We start from the raw sequence: 25,107 nt of genomic DNA on the forward strand, positions 1-25,107 counted from the left end.
GAGGACTGTCTTAAGATCTTTCATTTTTGGAGCGTCTTCAGGTTGGGTATCACTGGTCTAAAGTGACTCAAATGTAGAGATGTCTCATGTATAAGTCCGATTTCTGTTAGTTGGAGCAAAAGGTGTGTGTGTGTGTGTGTGTGTGTGTGTGTGTGTGTGTGTGTGTGTGTGTGTGTGTGTGTGTGTGTGTGTGTGTGTGTTGGTGGTTGTTAATCAGAATTTGAGAACAGCCTGACAAGCTTGAAAAGTGTGCATGCAACTTGAAACTATGTGTAAAAAACAAAAACCACATTAATGACACAGCATCCGACGTTCAAGTAACATCGTTATCAGTGACAGGCTTTGGTTTAACGTGCCTGCGAGGAGCCGCTCAGCAGTGCAGAAAACAAGCCAAAAAGAACAAAAGAGCAACAGCACATTTCTTTCCTTTCAGAGGAGCCGTAATCATGTCAGTGCTGCTTGCTGCACTTCTTAACACCATTTTAATTGCCGTTACTGCAACATATTGAGCCTGGTCTGTTATTACATTATTTGTAACCCAAAACTTCATCCAAATCATTCTTGCTGTCATTCATGCATTCGTGTGCAGCTCCAAGTGGAGTATTTTCCATTGAAACATACATTCAGTCATATTATTAGTTATTACATGCATTTATTTGAGGAACAAATTTTGCCATACATAACTTTGTGATTACCAGCACAGTTTAATTAAGTTAACAAATTATTCTTTAAAAAAAAGAAAAATCTAAAATTAAAGCATTACAAACAGTGGGAGCAAACTATCGTTTGGGTGTAGAAGAGCAGGAAGGTTGAATGCTGCTCCGTCGGCAGGAAAAGAAATCCAACCTGCCGGTATCTGCTTCAGGGAGGAATTATCAAAGTAGAGATACCGTCTAACTGCCCTGCTCTGAAAAACTATGGTCAGGAGTTGGATTTTTACAGACATCAGCACGTGATTCTGCTCAGACTGTGATCTCCTTTGGGCCTGTGGGGAAACAGCCATCACTGCCCCCTTGTGGCCACAGATTCACACAGCAGCGCAGCTTTAAAATATGTTGCCTCTTATGCCCACCGCTTCTTTGTTTTGCTGTTACCGTTTCTAATCATTCAATCTTATTTACCCTTCCTCTCATTTTTATTAGAGCCCCTCCCCCCTCAAAAAACAAAAGAAAAACTAAATATTTCCCCTAGTGTGATATGATATATACATCAAAAACTTTAAAGCAAACCCCTAATCAGAAGAAAGGAAAGGAAAATGGGGGGGGGGTGGGGGTCAAATAAATCAGAGGGCTCATAAAATAAATATAAAGTAATTGATTTCTCAAAACAGCCAAACAAAAAACCTGGACACCTGCCCCCTTAGGAAAAAAATCAAAACAACACTGAATCTGAAGTGGTGAGACTGAAGGCAACATGATGAGGAGCGAGAACATAGGGGAGAGATGGCACGAAGTGCCAGTGGAAGACTGAGGGACCGGAGGAAAAGAGCGGGGAGATGACAACTGAGACCAGGCTGTTTTTCCTTACACTTTCACACAACAAAGATCAATCGAATAAAGCAATCACTGAGCTGCAGAGAATCAAAGGAAAAACTGATTTTTGCCCCGTATCGCCCAGAAATAAATCAACCAAAATCAGACGTATACATTTCTGATATTCACTAAAGTTTTCTTTTCTTTTCAGCGGGGAACAAATCACCGACTCGGTGAACTCTAAAAAGCATTTTTATTGTAGCAGAAGCGAGCGGGAGACGGTTGCAGCTCCTCCGCGTCAGATCTGAAAGGTCTGAGCGGTGGTGGGAACGCCGATTCCTGAGGGGCCAAAGTGAGTACAGGAGGAGAAAACAAACAGGAGAGGTCACTTTGGCAGAAGTCCCTTAGAGTTTAAAGGAGGGAGTGGGAGACACGCACACAGAAAATGTTGACACTTAAACAGACACGTTAACAACTTCAGCTTCTGTGGATATAAAAGCCTTAAAGAGCGACCTACTCCAACCTCAAGTGTTTAAGCCAGCAGGTCTGATGGGCAGGGTCTACCACTGTTCTTTTGTCTTCTGTCACTTCACATCATCTGTTATTGTCTTTGTGTATGTATGTTACAAAAAATCCTTTTAATTACTATTATTTTTTTTTTAATCATTGTGGAGACCTACAGAAGAGCGCAAGGAGCTGTGAGGAAGGTCCGTCTTTGGTTAGTGTTTCATCCTCTCTCTTTTGTCCCCACACTTCTCTTCATGTAAAGATTGCGGCTGACAAAATGTAGTGACAACAGGTTGAACTTTATTTCTCTCCCCCTCATTTCGCATATTCAATGTGCATGTGTGTTTCAGTGGTTGGGTGTAGTGTGGATGTGGAGGGTCTCCTTATGTCACAACTGAGCTCCACAGGCAAATCTTGCCCTTCAAGTCTTTTCCATTATTTGTTTGTATCTTCCTGTACAGAGCTGCGAGTTTAACACTGGGTCTTCTGTCCTTTATGAGAATGCTGTGTTGGAGGTTATGACAAAAACTTGAAGGGCAACCAGTCACGTAGCAAAGCCAGACAACTTATGCTGTTTTCACCTGTCCCGACAGTCCCTGTGGAAGCAGGAGAGAGGAGATAAACGTTTTAGAAACTGAACTTTGATCCGAACCACGTTTAAATATTTCATTAACCACACCATGAAGCTGTATTCATGTACACACCAGAAAATGGTCCATTTCACAATCATTTGCACTACAGAATATACTCTTTGTGGTTCAGTGGAGGAAATGTGAGCAAGATATACTTGTATATAAATCCACTTGGCCTTCACATATCAGCACAATCCAGCACCCCACACACACACACACACACTCTTATTACCAGTGAGCTGGCAGGCTAATGTCCGACTACAGAGCTGCCCCTCTGTTACACAAGTGTTTGAAAAGCTGCAGAGCATGTATGAAAACATCTTAACACTTCTCTTTGATACAAGCATTGCAACTAGTATGTATCATTTGTTTCTAGGCTACATGGATGATGACATTTAACACCTATTGTTTGCCCTATATAAGATCTGATTTATGACTGGATGTTATTGGTCATATGAGATTTAAGATTGTGCTGTTTCATTGTCTGATGAAGAGCAGACACTTGTGTTTTGCATCATTAATGTCATTATCTGCACATTTGGTCATTTTATTGCGTTTTAAGTTGTGAGAAATAAACTGTAAACTGAAATATTAAAAGAGCAGAAGCAGAAAACACAAAGTGCCTTTTCTGTCATTTTCGTGCTGTTTTTCTACCAGAAGGAGAATGTGCATAGAACGTGCTACATATTAGCACCAGCTTAACACTTTCCAGAAGCAGGTTCTGTAGCATTTTCTGCAAAGGGTTCTCACGTTATGGTTGGTCTTCATCAGTTGCATACTTTAGAGAATAAGGCTCGAACAAGTACACAAATATTTGTTTTCTAGCCACTAGAGCCGGATGAAGTCTCATGAAGGGCAGCTTTGAAATCCGGCCAATCAGAACTGACTGGGCTCTTTAGGTTTAAAGTAACTGAGGCTGACATGAGGGGCTGTTAGAGGGCAGGCAGAGACTCGTGTTTATTTGCTGATTAGCACAAACAGGAATTATGTTTTTTTTTATAAGTTATAATGCAACAAAGTAGTATTGCTTCAAGCACACTCTGCAGCAGATTAATAGTGTGATAAATGCTCTATACCTCACGGTGCATCTCTCCCAGTCTCCAAACTGGCTTCCAGCAGCAGTTCCTCCAGGTCCTGTCCACAGCTGACACTCACTACACGAGTGACACATAAGAGACTTTAAAACAACCTTTCCACAACAACAACAACAAAAAAAAAAAATCTACTGAATGCGACCTGATTTAAAAAACATGACATCAGTGTTCACACATTCTCACCGTGCTCCATCACACAGCTGCCAGGCTTGGGGCTTTCAGTGTCGAGAAGATGGAGGGAGAACTCAGGTTTCAGGCCATTGGGCAGAGCAGCACCGAGCACCTCCCCTTCTAGAGCCTCAGCAAAACTCTCTCCCTCGTCTGCAGAGCTCTCGTCAGCCGATTCCTCCCTTTCAACCGGTGGATTTATTTGAGTGATGGCTTCAGGCCAAGATGAGGTGGGGTTAGGACTTTGTGTTGCATCTCCTGTTTGAGGATTTGACTCCTGTGCTCCACCCTGAGTGAGAGCTGGTGCCTGCAGATCAGTGTGGACAGAGGGGAAAGACTCTGCTTCCTGTTCATGTGCCTCTGGTTGTTGCTTTGGCCTTGGCTCCTCTTGGTTTGGCTGTTCTGTCTCTGCTAAACTGAGTTTTTCATTTTCTGGTAAGCTGACTAATATTTCCTGCTTCTCTTTCTGTAGAAGCGTCTCCTGTGTTTGGTGTGGTAAGCAGGCCTCCTCTGCCGCAGTTACTACATCATTTGGTAGCTGTTGCAGTCCAGATGTTAACAGTTCCTGCTGTGTAGGTAAACTAGTCTGGGGTGGATTCAGTTCCTCTGACTGTTCACGCTCTCGGGGTATCACCTGCCAATCATTTCCTACAGGACCTTTCGCCTCCTCTTCCTTTTTGTTTCCTTCTACACAAAGAGGCTCAGGTTGGGGGCTTTTAGGGCTCTCTGTTACCTGGTCTGATGAGGAATTTAAAGGCGGAGCTGGTGACTGTAGACTTGGATCTGTGTTTTCAGTTGTAGACTGTGGCTCTAGTTTGCAGGTCTGTGGAGTATTTAGTGCTAAAGGACTCTGCTCTGTCATTTTAGAGTCTGTCAAAAGAGCAGGTGAGTTCTCCTTCATTTCCTCCTGTGTCAGTTGGGTTTGTGTAGGTGTCTGAATTGTACACAGGGGTTGTGTCTGCTGTGTTGTGTCTGCAGGAGTCTTTGAGGGCTCTTTAGACTGGCTGGGAACAGCAGGCACACTTAACTGGAGCTGATGCTGTTCAGGGGGGCTCTCCACCCGGGTCACCATGAAAATCTTATGACCCCTCCCAGGGCTTGAGACGGATATGCAACGTCCAGGAGATGGAGGTGTGCCCGGAGGAGCTGTAGATTCTGTGACGGTGACAGAAATTACGCTTGACCCTTTGGACGGTGAGGCTGAGGATGTATGTGAGGCACTGAGTTGAGACTGTGCAACCCCTGGATGGGTATGAGTAGCAGTCTGGTTTGAGAGAGTGGAGGAGTTTGAAGTGGAAGATTTTGTTACCACCTCGCTTTCCTCCTCGTCCTCAGTGTCAGAGTCAGACTCCAGATGAGTCTGGGGAACATCTGAGTCAGAGCTCGCTCCTGACTGCCTGCTTGTCTGCGTTTCATTTCCTGCCGTTTCATCGTCTTTATCCTCTACGTCACCTCTCTCCTCTGATGCTGATTCATGCTCCTCCTCTTCCTCCTCCTCTTCTTGCTCTTGCTCTGTGGCAATTTCAGCCATAGAGGCAGACTGCTTCATCTTCTGCTCATTATCCTCTTTTTCTTTAGCAAGGATGAAATTCCTCTTACAACCATTCTGGATCTCAGCCAGCAGGGCACGCTGTGTCTCAATAAAGCTCTTTACCTAAGAGACAAAAAAATACAAAAATACAAAAAACACATTTCTAATATGCAAAACAGTCACTGTAACAGGGCCTTACTTCTTTCATTTGTTTTAGCAAGAAGTATGTTCTTTCACAACACAATCTTTTTTTTTTTTTAAAGGATGGCATCGTGCTGGCATAACAGATGGAGAAGATCATAAGTACCTCTCCCCAGAAAAAAGACGATTGTACTTTTGTTGGGGATTAACTAACAACTGAGATCTGTTGCCTATTGGGTATTTATCAGAGCAGTGCACATATCATATCATAATATCAGCATGGCTCATCAATTTCTTTTACAGTTTTTGGACAGGAGAAGTATTTGGCACCGTCCAACAAGCCACACTAAGCTATACCTAAACTGTAAATACCTGTATTAGGTTTTGGTCTTCTCACTGGAATTGCTGAAAATGAGTCATTTTATATACACTGAAAACATCACCTCCTCTCCTTATGAAGTTAAGGGGGCTTCGAAATCCAGGGAAAATATTGGCAAAGTACAAAGGCACCTAATTTCAACCCAACAAACACATTTGTACACAGCTGAAATGGGATAATGCTGCAGAAATATTTGGACTATGTTCAACCATCTCCTTCCTGTCCTCTCTACCCTTTACCATTTCTTATTCACATACTCACAGTTTCTTTCTTGGGCTCCCGGTCAAGGTCGAGACGCAGCAGAGAGGTGTTAACCTTCAGGGCAAGAGACAGGGCCATGAGGCCACCTGTTTTAATCTCATTCTCTCGAAGGTCCAGGCGCAGCAGTCTGGGGCTCTCAGCAATGAATTCGGCCACAGCCACAGCTCCTAGAGCACACAACAACAGGAGGCCAGTCAAAAATGCCAAAATCCAACACACACGCACACACCAGAAAAAACTACAGCTGAGGAACAAATACATCATTTCCTACCTTCACAGGACAGCTTGGTGGAAGCAAGGCCCAGCCTGAGCACAGAGCGGTTGGCGATCAGCCCGTCTTTCAGCTTGTGGACTCCTTCGTTACCCACCGAATTATGGCCGAGGTTCAGAGTCTCCAGACTCTGTGTGCATGGCTGAGAGGAACAATATTTAAATTACAAGTGGAAATAATAATGAATAACATAATCACAGTGTTTTGCTGTGTTTTTTAACAGTACAGGAATAAGTACAGAAGTACAGTACAGAATGTCTATTCTTATTTAATACACTTAATGTACAGAATTCACCTGCTTGCTGCATACATGCTACATACATGCACATTCACATAATGTACATAATATATAATGTTCTTCCTCTCTCCCCCCTTTTGCACAAGTTTAGGAGCGTGTCAGGTTACATTTCACAGTGTGTTATACTTGTATAACTACGCATGTGATGAATAAAGAACCTTGAACTTGAATAAGCTTTGTACATCTAGTGTAATTTTAGAAATGTCAAAAAATAAGCAACGTTGTACTTTATGCAGGATTCAATGCCTACATGAAGTGTTTACAGAAAGTCATTCTCTTTAAGTATCATTGAGATTTGTTTTAAAGGTCTCATCCCCAAGTAGGCAGTTTTGATATTACTTACTATTTACTCATCCATTAAGAGTATTTATTAAGATCATTCCTGTTAGCTAGTGCTAAAACGTCAAATGCCCATTTAAATGAGTGAGCACCAAGCCGTGCTGCTTTTACATTTTTGGGCAACATTATCATTTCATAACATTTTAGCAGCCAAGTAAACTGTGGTCAAATCCAGGGCTGTGAATGATTAGCCAAAACAATCAAAGGTTCTTTTTTATCTGTGAGAATTGAAATTTTAGGACATTTTGTTTGAACAAAACAAACAAACAAAAACAAAAACCAACAGACACATTTATTGGAAAAAATCTCAGAAATACTGGTTTAAGTAATCGAAAGGCAAAGACCACCACAGGTTATAAAAATAAGTGAATCCCTCTTATAATTATTAACATGTGTGGTTTAAGCATAGTTATCTGCCACATTAGGTTTGATGATAAATTTTTAACCCATTTTACATTATTGCATTTCCTTTTCATGTAGCTTAAAGTAAATCCTGTTTTTATCTAAAAAAGTTTGCTTACAATAACAATTTGTTGAAAAGTTGTCTCACAATGCAATCACACTGAACCTAAGAATCAAATAAAACCGATGGCTTTATGTACAAGATACAGGTATGGGTCTATGTAACAAATACAGTAACTGTGATATATACAAATCAGGGCCATTGCACCTCCTGTGGGCCCAAGTTCCAAAATTCCAGGCTTCAGAAAATGTAGCCAGTTGGCCAATGACACCACTGGTGCAAGAAGCTTTAAACAGAGCTGCACACTCTACTGTATGCAATGGAAAACAGCACTTGTCTCCAATAAGATATCCTTATTTTGGACTTATCAAACAGTGTCATGTAATGCAAGTTGCCTTTTTGTCCACATAACAAACACGTCCACTTTAAAGACCATTAACATTGAACCTCAGTTTGATAAAGCATGAAACCTGGATGTTGTCATTCTGATGCTGCCAGTTACGTGGGTCCAGAAGGAAGCGTCTCTATGGCTACGGTAGCTTTTATGTATCACATGATGGGAGCTGGCTATTAAAATGAAATTCAAAAACTACATCATAGGTTAAAAATGACAAACAGTGAAGCGTAACTGCAGCCCTGCCCATAATGAACATAACTACACCAAGTCAACAAAATTAACCAAATCTCATTAATCACCATCAATAAACTGGAAGTAATGAGATCAACAAATGTACTGCAGTGGATTCATGCAGTCATTTATGTTATGTTAGTTTTTTCTTTTTTAATATACCCAATGGTTTGCAACAAGACCTCTGACCACTACATACAAACAGAAAAAAGGCAGTTATCTGTCCTTGACAAGGCTGAAGATGGAATGACTCATCAGAGTCTGTAGTACTAACACAATAAAAAGATGGAAGGAAAGGACACTGAGAGGAACAGATAATGACATTCAATCCCTCAATGACAGATGTGCGACTTCAGCAATGGATTATCTGTAACTAACCACTATGAATTTATTCCAGGTTGAACTGGAAATGGCACGACCAGGACATGAGATCACATTATTCACTTAGTGAAATACGTCAACACAAAATGTCAGGTGTATTAATGACAAGTTTATGCGGAAATGTCCAGTCAAATCAGACGTCATAGCACCTGTTTGCACAGCACACTAACACACCAGCTACACACCTGTCTAAAGTAATTGAACAGCAGTTTCCAAAAGGATATGCAAGTATGAATGCCCATGAGGAAAATAAACAGAGTTCTAAGTCTTATTTGTCCAGACATTAAGGAGTGTGAAACATAGCCTGTGCAACCTGAGGAGAAACTGGAAACCCCCAACCTTGCTACGTCTGCTTCAAGCAGGGTCCTGGATGTGACTCACCATTATTCCAGTAAAGATGACATGCTTTATGGGTAAAATGTATTACAATAATTAAATTACAGTCATAAACATTGACTGAGGTAGAATTAAAATGTGCACATGTGCAGGAAAGTGAGCCCTAGCTGGGGGTGGAATATCCTAGCAGGATATTAAGAAACGAAGAAATAAATAGCAGACTTCTATTCGGATCACTTATCTGACAGAGTTTAAAAAAAAAAAAAAAAAAAAAAATTGCCTTCCAGGTGCTTTTTTCTTTTCTTCTTTTTCTAAGTTTACACACATAGGCTGTTAAAACCTTCAATCAATGTGCCTGACTTCACTGTGACCAAGTGTGTGTATCTGTTTGTGTGTGTATACCAGTGCAGCAGCAAGGTAGCCCATGCCATTATGCGTGAGCTGGTTGTTCCATAGCACCAACGTGACGAGGCCTTTCCTCTGTTCTTTTAGTCCCTCACACACATAGGCCAGACCTGCACAGAAACACACACAGACCGAGTTCTGATGAGCATCTAGAAGATTACTGTAATGTTGATGAAGTGCAGTGGAAAAAACTTTAGCAACTGTAAACTGTAAAGCCCATATTAATATCCCTATGCATTGTCACAACTTCTATTGATATAAAGAAGACACATTTGAGGATTTTTAGGACCCCTTTAATGTCACTTTAAATGAAATCTAAAAGTGAACATGCAACAGAAATACAAAATATATTTCTTCTGCATAAATACATTTGCTTTAGCTTAAAACGAACAGTAAGGAAAATGGTTAAGTAAAAAACAAGCCAAAAAAAAAAAAACCCCACACCATTTAGCCAGAAAATGAAATCGGCAGCATCAACATGGTATGATTTTTAATTTGAGAAGTAGATAAAAATGAAATGGTTGTGAAAAATAATATTCCAGTGTTTCCTCAATCTGTGGGCCAGTGCCAGGACAAAGTAACAGGAATTATTATTAACAGTAAACAGTAATAACAACATATTATTATTATTATCACTACTACTACTATTGTTGTTCCTATTGTTAATATTATAATTCCTTTTTTTTTTTCTATAGACAGAAGTGACAACATATCTAATTAGCCTATTGTTACCATTAACCACTAAGATACATGTAATTATTGCCTTGAAGGCCTGAAGTGTTAGTCAGACTACAAGGGAAAAATAGAGTTCATTATGTTATGACTAACGAGTGGTTCAGCTAATATCTGCCCCCTAAAGTTATTATTATAGTAGACTTAATCATCAATCGCTGTATGTACACCAACTGCAACAACAGTGATTCAGTGCTCCCCAAAATACTGCAGTCTTAAAGTATGCAGTAGCATTATGGTGCCTAAATGTGTAGCAGGAGTAAAAATAACATTTTTGCACAGTGCTGTAACTAAAACATTTCAAGTAACTGAAGATCCTTAGGCCACCCTGTGTGTGAGACCATGTACTTCTTATAGCTTTCATGGCAAGGTTTTTCCTTAATAAAATCAATCTCGCCAGCCACTAAAGCCATTTTGTCTTATCCGAAAGGACACTCACCAGGATTGTTTCTTTAAGTGGAGTTTCATTTAATTTTCATTTAATCAGGCTAAAATCAGTATATGTATGTTAAAGCTCGCAGCTGCCTTAATATGAAGATACTTCTGTTCAATACCTAATGTTATTTTACTGGTTTGTGTATTAGCTTTCACTTGTTTGCACTGCTTTAATTTTGTATTATTTAGCATTTTGTGTTTGCCTGCTTTTGGTTTTACTGCTCGTTATACAAATTTTTAATATCTGAATATGATCTACTTCTTTTATGTTGCCCCTTTGCTGAGACTGAAGGATTTTTAAAAAAGTTTCAGTGAAACAATATTATGGTACATAGAGCAAACAAATCTAACAACAAATACCACCCCGATGAAACAAAACTGTAAATAAATAAATAAATAATGATGGTACTTGTTACTGTGTCAGAGCACTATTACTGCTTCTTACCAGAGTCCAGGATGTGATTATTACGTAGGTCCAGGATCTGAATGTTGTAGTTAAACTTGAGCAAATTGCCAAGTTGGGCTGAGTCCTGCAGGCCATTGAGCTTGTTGTCAGCAAGGTACAACTCCCGGAGGTTCATATTCATCTTCAGAGCTGTAGCTGTATCAGTGAGATGAAAAACAAAAGAAAAGTGAGGGAAGAAAAGGTGAAGAGGTTAAAGAAAACGGTAAAAGGAATAATAATTTTATGTTTAATCAGATAAAAAGCTTCTCTGAAGGTGAAATAAAGCTCCACTTGCTATTGTACATCCTCTGTCACGCCCTAGTACTTTGGCTGACTTACCCAATAACATGAGTGGTCTGCCAGAGAGGCCAGCGTTCTCCAGATGGAGGACTGCCAGGCTGCCACTGATCCTGAGCGCTCGTGCTACAAAGGGAGCCGAGTGGTCCAGTAGGGGAGTGTTACGGGCATCAAGATACTGCAGAGAGCTCGTCTGAGGGGGAAACACCAACAGAGGTGCAAATTATTGGCTATACAACATAAACATCCCCAAGCCCAAAACAATCCACATTACTGTGATGAAAACAATCACAGCATGCCTCTTGGAATGAAATAAAATCCTAGTGCAAAGGCCAAGCAGGATAAATATGTAAGTGACTGAGTAAAATAGCCAAAACACACAGAAACATGCAAACTTTTAGTGGAACTGCTTTGATTTTAATTGAAGCCAACATAAAGGCAATGAGAAGTAGTGTTGTTATTTATGTAACCCGAGGCAGATCTCAGGGATTGAAGGACATGCACTTGCCGAAGCATTTGTTAATTCGATTCCATTTACTTCATTGAAATGAGTTATGAGTTTTCATTGATAATGTTCAAGCTGTGCAGCATTGCTTCATAAATCAGACGGTCATTGCTCGGAGACAGGGAATGCCTTTTGGTCCAAGCACTGATCAAATGCCAAAGAAGTTTCCCACACATAGTTTTGATTACAGTAAGACCGTTGTACACAGTTACCACATAATCACTGACTGTGATTAAGAATGTGGTGTTTTTCCCTCTAGGATTAAATTAATGACCCAAATGGAAAATAAAAACAAATGAGTAGGCCACAATAATAATAAAGAGTGCAAAGTAATTTGTTACTCTGCAGACAGTTTGCATACAGAACAGATCCACAGAAGATAGCCCTCCACTCTGTGATGAGCCACCTGGAGCAGCAGCAACGCTACATCCGAATGCTCTTAGTGGATTACAGCTCAGCTTTTAATACAATCATTCTGGATATTCTCATCACAAAACTGGTCACTCTTGGCCTCCTCCCTCTCACGTGTGCCTGGATAAAGGACTTTCTCACTAACTGGCCCCAGACTGTAAGACTCGGCCCTCATCTCTCCTCCACTCGCATGCTGGGCACTGGCTCCCACAGGGCTGTGTGCTGAGCCCCCTCCTGTATTGCCTCTGGACCCAGGACTGCAGTTCGACCCACAACAGAAACCTCATCATCAAGTTTGTTGATGACACCACGGCAGTTGGACTCATCTCAAAGGGAGACGAGGCAGCCTACAGAGAGGAAGTCCTGAAGTTGGCAGCATGGTGTTCAGAGAACAACCTGGCAGTGATCACCAAGAAAACCAAAGAGGTCACTGTCGACGTCAGGAGGCACAGCACTGACTTAGCTCCCCTATACATCAAAGGTGAGTGTGGGGGGGGTCCACACCTTACGGTTTTCAGAGTCCTCATCTCCACTGACATCTCCTGAACAGACAACATCACAGCGGCTGTCAAGAAGGCATCAGCTGCACTTCCTGATGGTCCTCGGGAAGTACAAACTGGACTCCAACCTGCTGCTGACCTACCGCTCGTCCATTGAGAGTCTGCTGACATACTGCATCACAGTATGATACGGTAGCTGCACTAAGGTGAATAGAGTGAGGTTTCAGAGTGTAGTCAAGGCAGCACAGAAGATCACAGGATGCCCTCTCCCCTCCCTGATGGACATTTATTTCTCACGCTTCCTCAGCAGAGCAACAAACATCATCAAGGGCAGTTCCCACCCTGGTTTTGACCTGTTCAACCTGGTTCCCTCAGGGAAGCGCTACAGGTGCATAAGCACAAAGACTATCAGACTCAAGAATACTTTCTTCCCAAAACTCCTTCAACTCACACATGCACTGACAACACAGTTCCACCACCCAATCCAAGGACTTCCCTCTATACACAGACTACATAACTACCATTACCAATACTTAATTTTTGTGCAATACCCCAGATTGTAAATATATCACACTATTTTTCCCCCCGATTCGTATATTTTATATTTTTGAATACTGCTCATATGTATACAGTGCTGCAGAACCCCCCTTTCTTTTCCCACATGTCTGCACTGAGTGGGAGATGCTCAGTATCTTATTGTACATGTGCACAGTGACAATAAATTGCATTCTATTCTATCCTATTAGTGCTGTTCACCGCAGTACACCGAGCCAACCTAACACACAAAAATCTCTGCTTTTTCATAAAAGTTTGAATAGTTTGGGAGGTTTTTTTGGGTTATGAGTCACACTTACGACAAAAAACAAACCAACAAACAAACGAAAGAACAGTAACCAGTAACTCCACATAGTTTGCTTTGATTAAACAACAGCTGTTCACATCAATGTGTTTTCTCTCATGTGCTGCTGTCGTCCTTATATATCAGTGTGTTTAGCCGTTAGTGATTTGAATTCTTAATAGTAATAAGTGATGACTGACGTCAAAGGGTGACTTATGTTTGCAGTAGCACTGACGATGAAAGGTCAGAGATAAGAAACAATACAGAATCTTGGTCTTTTCCCCCTAGACACAAAGCAATGACTAACACAACACAAGTAAGCAACAGTTTGAGCTTCAGCCTGAAGAGCTTTCTCACTAAAAACAAAGCCTTTTTACATTTTTCAATCACTTGTGTAAATTGTCTTCAGTGACTTTTCTGAGGACAGATCTTATTTCTTTCAGTCATTCCATCATCTTCTGTCACAGTTCAACTATTGTTTTACTACTTGTTTTTTTCATGTGCAAAACAAAAGCACATCCTCTTGATTTTAAGGTTTTCTAAATCAGCACATAACAGAAAACTGGTCCTAGTGGGACTATTAGAAGGAAAAAAAAACGCTAAGGAGTTGCTCACATCATTGTAAAGAAATTCTGGCACACTCTGTTCTATTCAGTTCATTGAGATTTGCAAGGATTTATTCATGTACAGCTCTTTTAAGGACCAGTGACAGCGTTTCATTCAGGGTTGCCATTCACCTTGATTCTTTTCTTTTTCAGCATTTCTGTTGTAGACCTGCTGCTATGCTTGAGATCCTGTTGCATGACACAATATCAGACATGCTTCAGCTGTCAGACAGATGGCCTCACATTTGACTCCTTGGTACTTTGGTATAAAGACGAGTTGACAAACAACTCAATAACTGCAAGATTCCCAGGTCATGTGGCCGCAAAACAAGCCTCGCTTTGCAGACCCTAACTGATACTTACCCCAATTTCTTTTACTAAATACCAAGAATGTCCTTCATTTTTCACACACTGCTTTGACACTATGTCCCAATGCACTTCATTTAGTGTGCTTACTTTTATAATCTCTCTTTTTTAAATCATGTGTTATTTTAGAATGATGAATGTTTAACTGACTTTATTTTTTTTTAATTTAGTGACAGTCGTTTTCATTTATTTAACTTTAAATTTGTTTACTAGTTGTTATTGTGCCAGGTTAGCTCCTACTATTGCAGTTTGCATTACTAAGAGCCTGATGACCACTTTTTCCTGAAGGGTAGCTGTATGGGCAGAAACAACCCTCCTGGTCTTTCAAGGGTTAAGAGTTCAACTCTGCTCAACACCATGACCTTTGCACACTGTAGTTGTTGGTGTATGGGAGGATGATCTCTCACCTTTCGCATCATGTGAGCTGCGGCCTGCCATCCTCGTGTGCCAATGTGCTTGTTGAAGGAGATGTTGAGATGTGTGGCCGACTCATAGTACTCTATCATGTCAAAGAGAGCTGAGGCACCCTGAGGGGGAGGAAGAGGGAGAGAATAGGAGAAACATTAACCAACAGATTAAAATCTAACAACTTAAAGAACTCTCACAGTTGGTCCATAGTGTTACAACGCTGGAAGAGATGTTGTAATGCAGCTTGGAGCAGTTGTAGTTGCCAGGGTAACAATCCCTCAAGGCAGGTGAGAAGTGCTGAGGTGTTTCCAAAGGGCCTCAGGTGTATGTAGAGATACTACAGCTCGAAGGACAAGTTCATATGCTTGTGCAACTGTTTACTGTTGTAAAGCAAAATATTACGATTCAGTAGTATTCAGAATACCTGAGAACTGACTCTTTTTTTCAGATTAGGGCTCCAACGTGTAGTAAAAGAACCACTAAGTCTGAGTCCCATTAAAATGCACTAAAATGATACACTGCGAAACGAGAGCCACTGGACCACTGATTTTGCACTTAAAACCATCTGACAGCTTGCAGAGTTCACAATGATTGGATCTGTCAGACAAGGTTCAGTCCACAAATTCTGACAACTTGCAATTCACCTATGCATGGTACAATCAATGTTCCCTCTAATGTTTCATGTGTCTGAGCGAACACGCAAACTCCCTGAGCGGACCCTTGGACCACTGTGAGCAACAGTAGACGTGTGCACTGTGGTCACGCCAGCACTGAATCCATCCAAGTTACATGGTTTATTGAAATAATCAAATTACAGCATTTACATTTATGTTAGACTACTTACAATGAAAATTTAAAAAAAGAAATCTTGTTCATGACCTGTGTAGTATGTTAACACTACTGGAAGTAAAAATAACTTAAACTCCAATTTTGAAAACACAAGAATATATATATAAAGCTCTGACTTGCATTATGAGTATGAGCCTGTGGTCTGGGAGAGAGTCCTGTAACTCTGTCTGCAAAATACAGTATATAATGATTGTTGGGCAATTAAATATATAGTTACTTCTTCAAAAAAGTAACTGAGTTATGCAAACAACAAAGTTTTTTGCAGCTGTTTACCTAAAAATGCAGCCAAGGCGTTTTTTTTTTAAATAAACAGTTAAAACTATTTTAAGAATAATCAGCTGTTCTGCATCAAATCTGATGCCACACAAATCATTTGTGCCACTCCAAAAAATAATTTCTGTCCACTATGAGATAAAGGAGAACAACAGCCTGATACCTGCAGGCCTGACGACAGGAGATGTATCACTCCTGTAACACCTGTAACATTCAGTAGTCGCATCATTGTTCTGGCAGACGCAACAAAACTATTGACAACACTACACACTAACTACGCAAGATTTGCGCTAAATGTGGCAAATCTCTCACATCTCAAAACACCGCCACAACTCCTAAAACTTCCCCCCTTCCTAAACAACTAAATGCCATGTTACCATATAATTTTTTGATTGGTCGACATGGTACATTTTTCCACCAATAGGAAAGGGCAGGCTTTTTTGGTCTTGTCTTTGCTCACAGGCAGAGAGTGTTTTCGAGCGCTTTCCTTATAAAACGCCGTTTTTACTGTTTCTTCCCGCAGTAAATATAAACAACGATAGCATTCAGGAAGAAAACCAAACATTGCATATATTTTATCATAACTCCGGTTTTACGTGGCCTATCAACACAATTTAAAAACAGGTATAAAGTCCACACTTTTCCCGTCAATTGTTCCGTCTGTCCTGCTCACATCTCCAATGGTTGTACACGTTGTCCTTAACGTGGCTTCACTCCACATCAGCCACGCCGCTTTGCTAGCTAAAACAATTTAATTTCAATTCAGGTTAGATTTTTTTTTTGTGCACAACGCAGATTTTCTGTGCACAGAGACCGTGCCAGCAGTGCGCAATTGCGCACGCGAGCAGCTTAGAGAGAACATTGGGTACAATCATCACCTTCACAGGCTTCCTAAATAAAACCAGCCTCACCAACAGCTGTCATCACTGGTGACATGGTCATGCACTGTGAAATCATCCCTAACAGTGAGACTGTGAATAATGAGCTCGATTTTAACTCCCTGAGCTGTCAGAGTTTGTGTTTGGGGTGAGTACCTGAACTGTGGTTAAACTACTGTTCTTCTACACCCAGCACACTTAAACACTGAGGATTTTGGCACTGACCTCTCATTCTACTTAGCGGATTTGGCTTCCTGCAACTTTATCCTTTTAAACAACACGAAGTTCATGTAGAAGAGTCACTGTTTTGACACATTGGAGGAGGTCTGGTGCACTTTGTGATCACACATGAAACTGTGAAAAAGAAGCTGAAAAGGTTCACGCTTTGAATGGAACTGTGTAAAGGCTCTTTTGGTTGAAAAGTAAAGTACAAAATGCTTGATTAACTTGACGTCCATCAAGCAACATCATCATGTTGTTTCTGAAATATTCCAGAGTACTGCAAAAACCAAAGTGCTGTGTGATTGTAAGACTCCAAATGTGCGTGGTAAGAATCAGAGGCAGGACTAAAATTAAATATCAGGTGATCAAGGATGACATAAGTGCACTCATGATCAGTGTTTTAATCTGGCTTTAATAATGATGTCAGAGGGGCAACTCAGTATATCAGTAATTCCTGAAAAACTACATAAAGATGATGGCACCGTAGTGAGGATGGATGTCTGGTTCTTTTGCTTTTCCTATTTTCCAAATATAACTCATAGCTGAGCATATCAGCTTGCTGCTGCAACACTAGATCTCATGACTGGATTCTGTGTTTCTCATCTGTTTCAATGGAAAAAATAAATAAATAAACATACAATAATATCGAAATAAATAAATAAACTGACCCCACAACTGATCAACCAACTGCAGGAGGTGATCCAGATTAAATGTGAGATTATCCTTTTCTGATGCTGATAAAAACTAACAAAGTCAGACAGGCTATGCTACTGCATAGTATCTCCTAACCTTTCCACTTTGCATTCGTTTATACTGGAAGACATTACCGAGTATACAGCAATGTGTGTTTATCTACAGGGTGGAGGAAGATGAGTCATTCAGTCCAATAAAAGCCATCCTGTAACTCTGCTTCCCGTGCTTGCGCCTTCACAGGCTTCTTAAAACATCTCTTTCTAACCATTTTTCTCCTTTCATCTTCCCATTTCATTCCCAACAAGACGCCACTGCTGCACAGTCGAGTCAAGTACGAGCCAAATCAAGCCATCTACTGTATACCTCTCACACCCACTCAAAAATGAACCCATCCTCTTCCCGAGTCGATTTATTTTCTATGCCAGCTTCCTCTAATCCCAGCTCATCCGGCAACACTACTTCAGTATTTTCTCCTTTCAGAGCTTCATTTCATCTCAGCCCAAGGCGAGACACTTGCCTGAGACTGAAAAACTGCTCTCTGGTGACTCAGTCGATGACTCATTCTGCCACTTTATTCACATTTCTGGGGTAATGTTGCATGTTGGGTGAAATTAAAAAAAAGAAACAAAAAACAACAACATCAAAAACCATCACTCTACACTGTTACTTAATTATATATATTTTTTAGATTGTATGGTTTTTTGGACTGAAATAAAATGACACATAATGTCTCTCCAATTTAATTAGTAGAAGAACTTGTGAGATGGAATGCGGTGATACAATTTTTGCGGTATCGATGCTCCGGAGCTGATAATGCACTCTTTAAGCCCTACACAAAACATCTGCCAATATTTGCGCAGAAGCCCTTCAGCACTGGTAGAAAAATGTTATCCATTTGGTTGTCTGGATATGTTTATCTAGTGCATGAAAACTGATCCATGGCTCACTGCATTTACACCTGGTATTAAAATGTATTTTTTCCATCTGGACTGTGCGAACATTGTGACTGGATCACAATAGGCAAATTAGTTAGAGCCGGCAGACTTGTTACTGGTTAACTGAAGCAGGTCCGTAAATGGATGTATAAACTTTTGTTAGGTTTGAAACTGTGACACAAGACCCACTGGTGGGGTCAGTGCCATTACAGGTAGGGCATGGATGACCAGGGGAAACTATGAAGTGAAACTACTTTGAATGAATGGGATTTTTGTTGGGGACTTCCCCAACAAAAATCCCATTCATTCAAACAAGAATTTGCTGGTGCTTTTATGGTGACCTCTATTTATCTAAAAATAACTTTTGTTATCTGTGGTCTATAAATATTCTGGCATGTATGTTTTTTTACTCTGAAGAGGTTCTTTTACAAACACCAGGAAAGAACCACTGTTTACATCTGCTGAGATCACTACTCATCTGTCCTTCACATGCATAGTCTCTAAATCAGGGGTCAACGGCAACGAAATGCAGTTTTTATCCATCCAGAAGTGCTTTAGCAATTATATTAATATTATGTTAATTGTATACTGATTGAAGAAATATAATGCAATTTGGTCCTCGAAATTACTTTTTTTTCTTAGAGAGATTTTGTTTGTTGTTGAGTGCAATGTTAAAATAAGTTCTTTAAAACCAAAAAATTATTTAATATGAAGGTAATATGAGCAGAGAGTACAAATATGTTGAGCTATTGGCTGTGTTAGTTCAGTGAGAGAGTTCTTCATAAAGAAAACATTTTTCACTAGAAGTCAAAAACTAATGGGTACACTTATGTCTGCATTTTTATTTTGTGCACAAAATTATAGCAGAAGTCCTGCCACGTGTCTGGCCAGAAATAAAGTTTGTTTGTTTATTTGGTAGTTCAATGAAAGGCTTCAGTTAGTTAAGAGTGAGAAAAAAATGCATTCACATTTGCAGTTTGGTTTTCACATACAATATTTGAAATAAAAACAAACAAACAAACAAACAAACAAAACACTACATTTTAGGAAATACTGGTAGGTTTTTTTCTTGTTTGTTTGTACTACTTGAACACTGAAGTCACCTTCCAATCAGATAACAGTGCCTGCAGGGGCTCACAGCTCACTTAGGTTTGAGACCCTTGCTCTAAATAATAACATAAAACACTGATGCATATTTTAATATTTAAAGACATCGAGTTACTTTGTCTTTAAGGTCACTGAAGAAAATATTTCGGCATTATTAACTAACCATGATTAAATAAAGTGAAAGCTGCCCAGAACCATCAGGTTTCCAAGACCTCAAGGACTGCAAGTTAACAGACTCTGCAAACGTGCCGTTAACAGCAGGTGACAGGGAGCTAAATTAATTCTGCAGTTAAAGAGTGAAAGTACTGACACAGTTTTGACAGACAGGAATTACGTAATGAGCAGTAATTAAACTTTCTGGTCCAAAGCAAACTTCTTCCTGTATGACTCTGGCAACAGAGTATGTGTGTTCTGGAGGGTGTGTGACAGGAAGTGGTCAGTGTCCATGTGTTCCACACTACGACACTGTCTATCTGTGCATGTCTGCAGCCCAAACATTTTAATGGTGTTTACACAAGTAGACATCTGGGGTAATCAGAAAACTCGTGACCACATACTTCATGTCCTGCTAGTCCTGTAATCGTGGAAAAGTTAATGAGAGTGTAACTGAAAGCATGAATCAAACATGAAAGAAGATGAGAAAAGGGGGAGAAGCAGATATTTAAAGCATCTTACATCTTCATCCAGGTTGGTTTGCTCCAGGTCCACCAATTTAAACTGGACCCTCTTCAAAATCTCTTCCAGAGACTCGCATGCCTTGTAGTCCAGCTTTTCACCTAAAATATATCCACATACACTTGATCAATTAACCATTCAGCCATGCAGTATTAGATGCTGTTTATAAATTAAAGTTAGAAAAACTGCAATTACTATTTTCCACATGTTACACTGTTAATTGTACTGTATCGTTTGTGACTGTTGTAGTGGGGGTTTTGTTTTTTTGGTCTGGTACTTACCTTTTAAATCTAAGCACTCATTTCGTTGTGTCAGGTCTTTCAGTTCCTACAGAAACAAAAACAAGTAGTGTCAGGAAGGGTTTCCCCATTGAAGCAATCTTTTCTTTTCACATGTTCAAGCCTTCACGTGATTCAGCAGGCAGTTCACGAAATGGTAGATATCACATAAATCAAGACAAACAATTGCTGCTAAAAAAAAAAAAAAAAAAAAAAAAAAAAAAAAAAAAGCATCTGCAGCATACATTAGCTCCAGGCTCCCTTAGAGTATTTATCTTCTGGTTTTGTTTTAGGATGCACTGAAAGGGAATGCTCAGTCACCCCCAATGATGACAATTTTGGCTGTATGGGATAGTGTGTTACAGAAAGTGTTACAGTTAATACAAAGTCTTGCAACATGGATGGGAACTGAGTCCCAAAGTAAAAACCTAAAGGCATGTAAAAGTGAAACTAAACTCTAAACCCAAATGCTTCATTTGGAAACTACAAATCACTGAGAAACTGACACATACACCCACAAAATGTAGAAACAAGCAATATTTCCTGTATCAGTGCCAGTTAGCGGCCTGTTTGAGGGCACAAGACGATCAAGAGTTTGTCTGTGTGAGTTGGTAGAAACGTTTGTATTCACAGTTAACCGGCCCCAGCATCAAATGATCTTTTAAAACCAAACATGCTAGTGACTTAACGGTGAAAACTTTTACCTCTTGTGCCAGTAGAAGACCTAACCACCCACAGAAACATTAAAAACATACAGGGTGCTGCCCTCAACACTATGTACAGGTAAATCCCCCCTCTCCGGTTGACTGCCCAACCAATTCAGCATGAACTTCATAACCCCGGCCCTCCTGTCTCACTGTCATTACTAATGTGTATTGCTGAAGGTGATCACACTGGTTTATTTGTATACGGAATTCATTGCCTAACATATAAATTATGAGTTCCCTAACACACACACACAAATATCACATGACAATTGCTCAAAATATTGCACTATTAATACAAGCAGCAGGAAATGCAGTGAAATTAAATAATGCTGGAGAGCTGAGAGTCACTGAGCTGTGACATAAAAGTAAATGTACTGATAAACGTCACATTATCATTAGTTTTAATATCTTTTAGCACCCATAAGATGTTGACTATATAAACACAGACAGGCAAACATTTCTGGCAGTTTAACAGCAAGCACATTTTCACTAACAATTAACATGAGAACCTGTCAGAGAGTGTGATTTCAGCAGTGCAAATTCCTTTCAGGCAGAATTGCCAGAACCAAAAATAGTGCATGACGCAGAGTGTGCCTCTGCGCGAGTGGTTGCATGGGTGTGCATCTTTGTGTCGTGGGAAGACTATATCACGCCATGTTTCAGTTTAACATCTTGTTCGTTAAATGCTTTTACTCTTGCTTTACAGTCCCCACAAGTAATCTATTCCGTAGTTCACACAGTCATCTAGTATAAGGATTTTCTGCCCAATATCAAGACAGATATATAGCATCCAAGTACTCATAGCCAAAAGACCGAGGTGATGTATGACAAAATCCTCCACTTTTTTCTATTAAATGTGACTGTTACAAGGTCCTTTTTTGTGTAGTACACACTGGCAACATCATTCCACAAAAACAATCAAATAAACAGTAATACGTGTCAGTCAAGTTTTGCCAATTAAAGTAAGGACAAACAATTAAACTGAACATTTAGCATGTAGTCTAACAGTGAAGAATTGATTTTAATGACTAATCTTAACACAATTTCTCTTCACTGAGGTTAAATGTATGTTTAAAGATATACTAACATTTTATTAGTTTATGTAAGGTGTCCATTATTTGCACCTTGCAACTATTTTAATTAACCACAGAGAGTAGTCTATAAACTTATTAAATTATAAAAGAAATTACCCATATATGCCCCATCATGTGATATTTTCAGAGTTTATATCACTCCAGTTTACAGTTATATGGTCAGAAAGATGATGTGATACCAAAGTGGCCGGATCCATTCCCTGATTTGGGATAAAGCTGCTTCCACAGCGCATGCAGATGTACAAGCGGTGCAGAACATTTTGCAAAGAATTTCCTGGAGTTCTTGTGGATTGTGAGATCCTCATTTCAGACACCTATGCATACATAAGAAGCAAGCGTGCATGCTGGCTACATGTAAGACACTGTGCTCTTCAAGGAACTGCAGCAGCAGAAATGTGACACAAGGCTACCAAGTATCCAGGTTTCAACACTGTGGTCAGAGTTAATGCAGTAACAGGCATTCAGCATATAGCTGCTTAATGGTAAACCCCCCCCCCCAAAAAAAAGAAACCCCTCAAATCTACACAAACAACTAGCCAGAAAAGTGCCACGTGTACTTAAACTTAATAAAGAAAGCCTTAAGAGTGAATGAGGAAAAACAGTAAACGGTTATTCATCTCTTGCTAACTCCCTCCTCTTACTGGCCAAACATCTGGTATGTTTATGGGCGGCTAAGGGTGACTAAGCAGAAATGAGAAGGGTAGAAGTGGACTAACAGCAGTGGAGAAGTACAGTGGGAGGGCAGACATGAGCAATCAAAATACGAGTGAGGGAAGGAGGGAGATGAGGCACTTCTGTGATGACGAGACATCCCCGTACTGTCAACCAGTCAGCCAGTGGAAATGTACCCAGACTAAAAGACTAAGTGGAGCTCACAGAGGCAGCTTAGCACATTGACGTGCAGTTCCACAAGTAACTGTAATGTTAGCCTGGCCTCTTTCAGCTGACCAGACATGTGATGAGCCCCTTGAATCACAAATGTGTTTCCATCTTGAGACCAACTTTCCTTCAACTTCATCACTCTCACAAACCAGCAGGTACAAATGTGCAAATAGTTGAGAGGCCCACTGAAGGGTTTACAGTTTATGTTCTACAGTAACTGAACAAACAGAAGTAAGTGCTAATTCACTGCTGCTGCCAACTCCCATCTCCTGTTAGCCTGATAATAAAGGAGTTGGCTTGGTGATGAGATGCTCCTACAGAAATAAAAACCGGGAGACAGCTACTCACATGTTAATAATATAAACACAGTTCTAAAGTATTACAATTATCAGACCAACTATTAAACTATTCCACTGATGACTGGGGCATTTATCTAAACAGAAGAAAGTCAATATAAGAGACAGGCCATTACTTGTACAAACAATTATCCCTTCTGACGCATTTGCATGAGAAATACTGAACTGTCACTTATTGGTAGAAAACATTTTAGAACAGTAGTATAAGTTTTCCTCCTGTAATACAATAGAAACAATTAAATGCACGGCTTTCTCTCTTGATGCAGGACAATTCAACCTCACCTCATTACTCATTAAATTACACCAAAATAATATATACTTAAAGTGTAAAGATCCTTAAGTATAACAAATATGTGTCCTTTTTTCAATATCAGGTTTCCAGCATAATCATCATTAATACTGATTTACCAACGTAAAGCTATGAGTTTCTTCTTAACAAAGAGGTTTGTAAAAAATGTATTTTCTTTTTGATTTTCTCTGCATGCGTGTGTACTAACTCACATACAAAGGCACAAGGTTGGCAAACTATAAAAACTAACAGCCTCGAGGCTTCCCCACTGGATCTGAAGAACTGCTTATATTAGAGGGATTATGAGACACATGACTGAGCAGGCTAACCCACAGGAGAAGGCCAAAAAACACCCGCGTGCCTGACGGGAGTAACAACCACTCTTACGGAAAAACCCTGTATCTACAGGATACCATCACAGCGCTTGTCCAAAGTCATGCAATGAAGGATCACACCATGCCCTCAAACCACATTAACAGGCCTTTGAAGTGTTTTCATGACAAAAACAAAAACCTCCAGGATGTAATTTTTGGAAAAAAAATTTGTTTGACCTCACAAAAGGATTTTTGGGTGCCGTCCAAATGTTTAACTGTTGGATGTTTGTCCACCTCTTGGTTGTTGAGTGGAGCCCAGAGCTGCCATAATTTGAACAGTTTCAGTTGTTGTATAGTATACATGTCCTGTATCCTTCGTATTGAACAATCATTTGGCTAATGGTTTCACAGTGTTTCTCAAAGAATTAGTTCCAAGGGAAACCTGAGCTGGGTCAGCAACTGACCTTTCAAAATAAGAGTACTGGGATTGTTCATTATATCTGGATGGTTTGGTTCTCTTTCATAAACAATGAAAAGAAAAATCAACACTGCAGCTTGACAAGGCAAAATGCATAAAAAAATTAATATTGTATACCAAGGCAATAGCTAAAAATAATAGTGATTAAAAGTTTCATAAATCTGTGAATAAAAATATCATACATTAAACTAAAGTTCTCGACATCTAAGCTTTAAATAAGACAAAATAC

General features: G+C 40.0%; 1 protein-coding gene across 1 annotated transcript in view; it reads right to left on the reverse strand.

Annotated features, from left to right (window-relative positions):
* Positions 1-632: 632 nt before the first annotated feature.
* The window catches only part of ppp1r37 (protein phosphatase 1, regulatory subunit 37), a 46,503-nt gene continuing 22,028 nt past the window's right edge, over positions 633-25,107 (reverse strand). Inside the window, exons 3-13 of the mRNA XM_024804831.2 lie at positions 20,762-20,807; positions 20,481-20,581; positions 14,848-14,967; positions 11,258-11,408; positions 10,919-11,074; positions 9,304-9,416; positions 6,457-6,598; positions 6,186-6,352; positions 3,889-5,527; positions 3,688-3,765; positions 633-2,575 (exon numbers count right to left, since the gene is read on the reverse strand). Coding sequence (XP_024660599.2) covers positions 3,689-3,765; positions 3,889-5,527; positions 6,186-6,352; positions 6,457-6,598; positions 9,304-9,416; positions 10,919-11,074; positions 11,258-11,408; positions 14,848-14,967; positions 20,481-20,581; positions 20,762-20,807 — 2,712 coding nt within the window. The 3' untranslated portion in view covers positions 633-2,575; position 3,688. The remainder of the gene's footprint in view (positions 2,576-3,687; positions 3,766-3,888; positions 5,528-6,185; positions 6,353-6,456; positions 6,599-9,303; positions 9,417-10,918; positions 11,075-11,257; positions 11,409-14,847; positions 14,968-20,480; positions 20,582-20,761; positions 20,808-25,107) is intronic.

The sequence above is a fragment of the Maylandia zebra genome, linkage group LG14 (genome assembly GCF_041146795.1).
Source record: "Maylandia zebra isolate NMK-2024a linkage group LG14, Mzebra_GT3a, whole genome shotgun sequence".
NCBI classification, from domain to species: domain Eukaryota; kingdom Metazoa; phylum Chordata; class Actinopteri; order Cichliformes; family Cichlidae; genus Maylandia; species Maylandia zebra.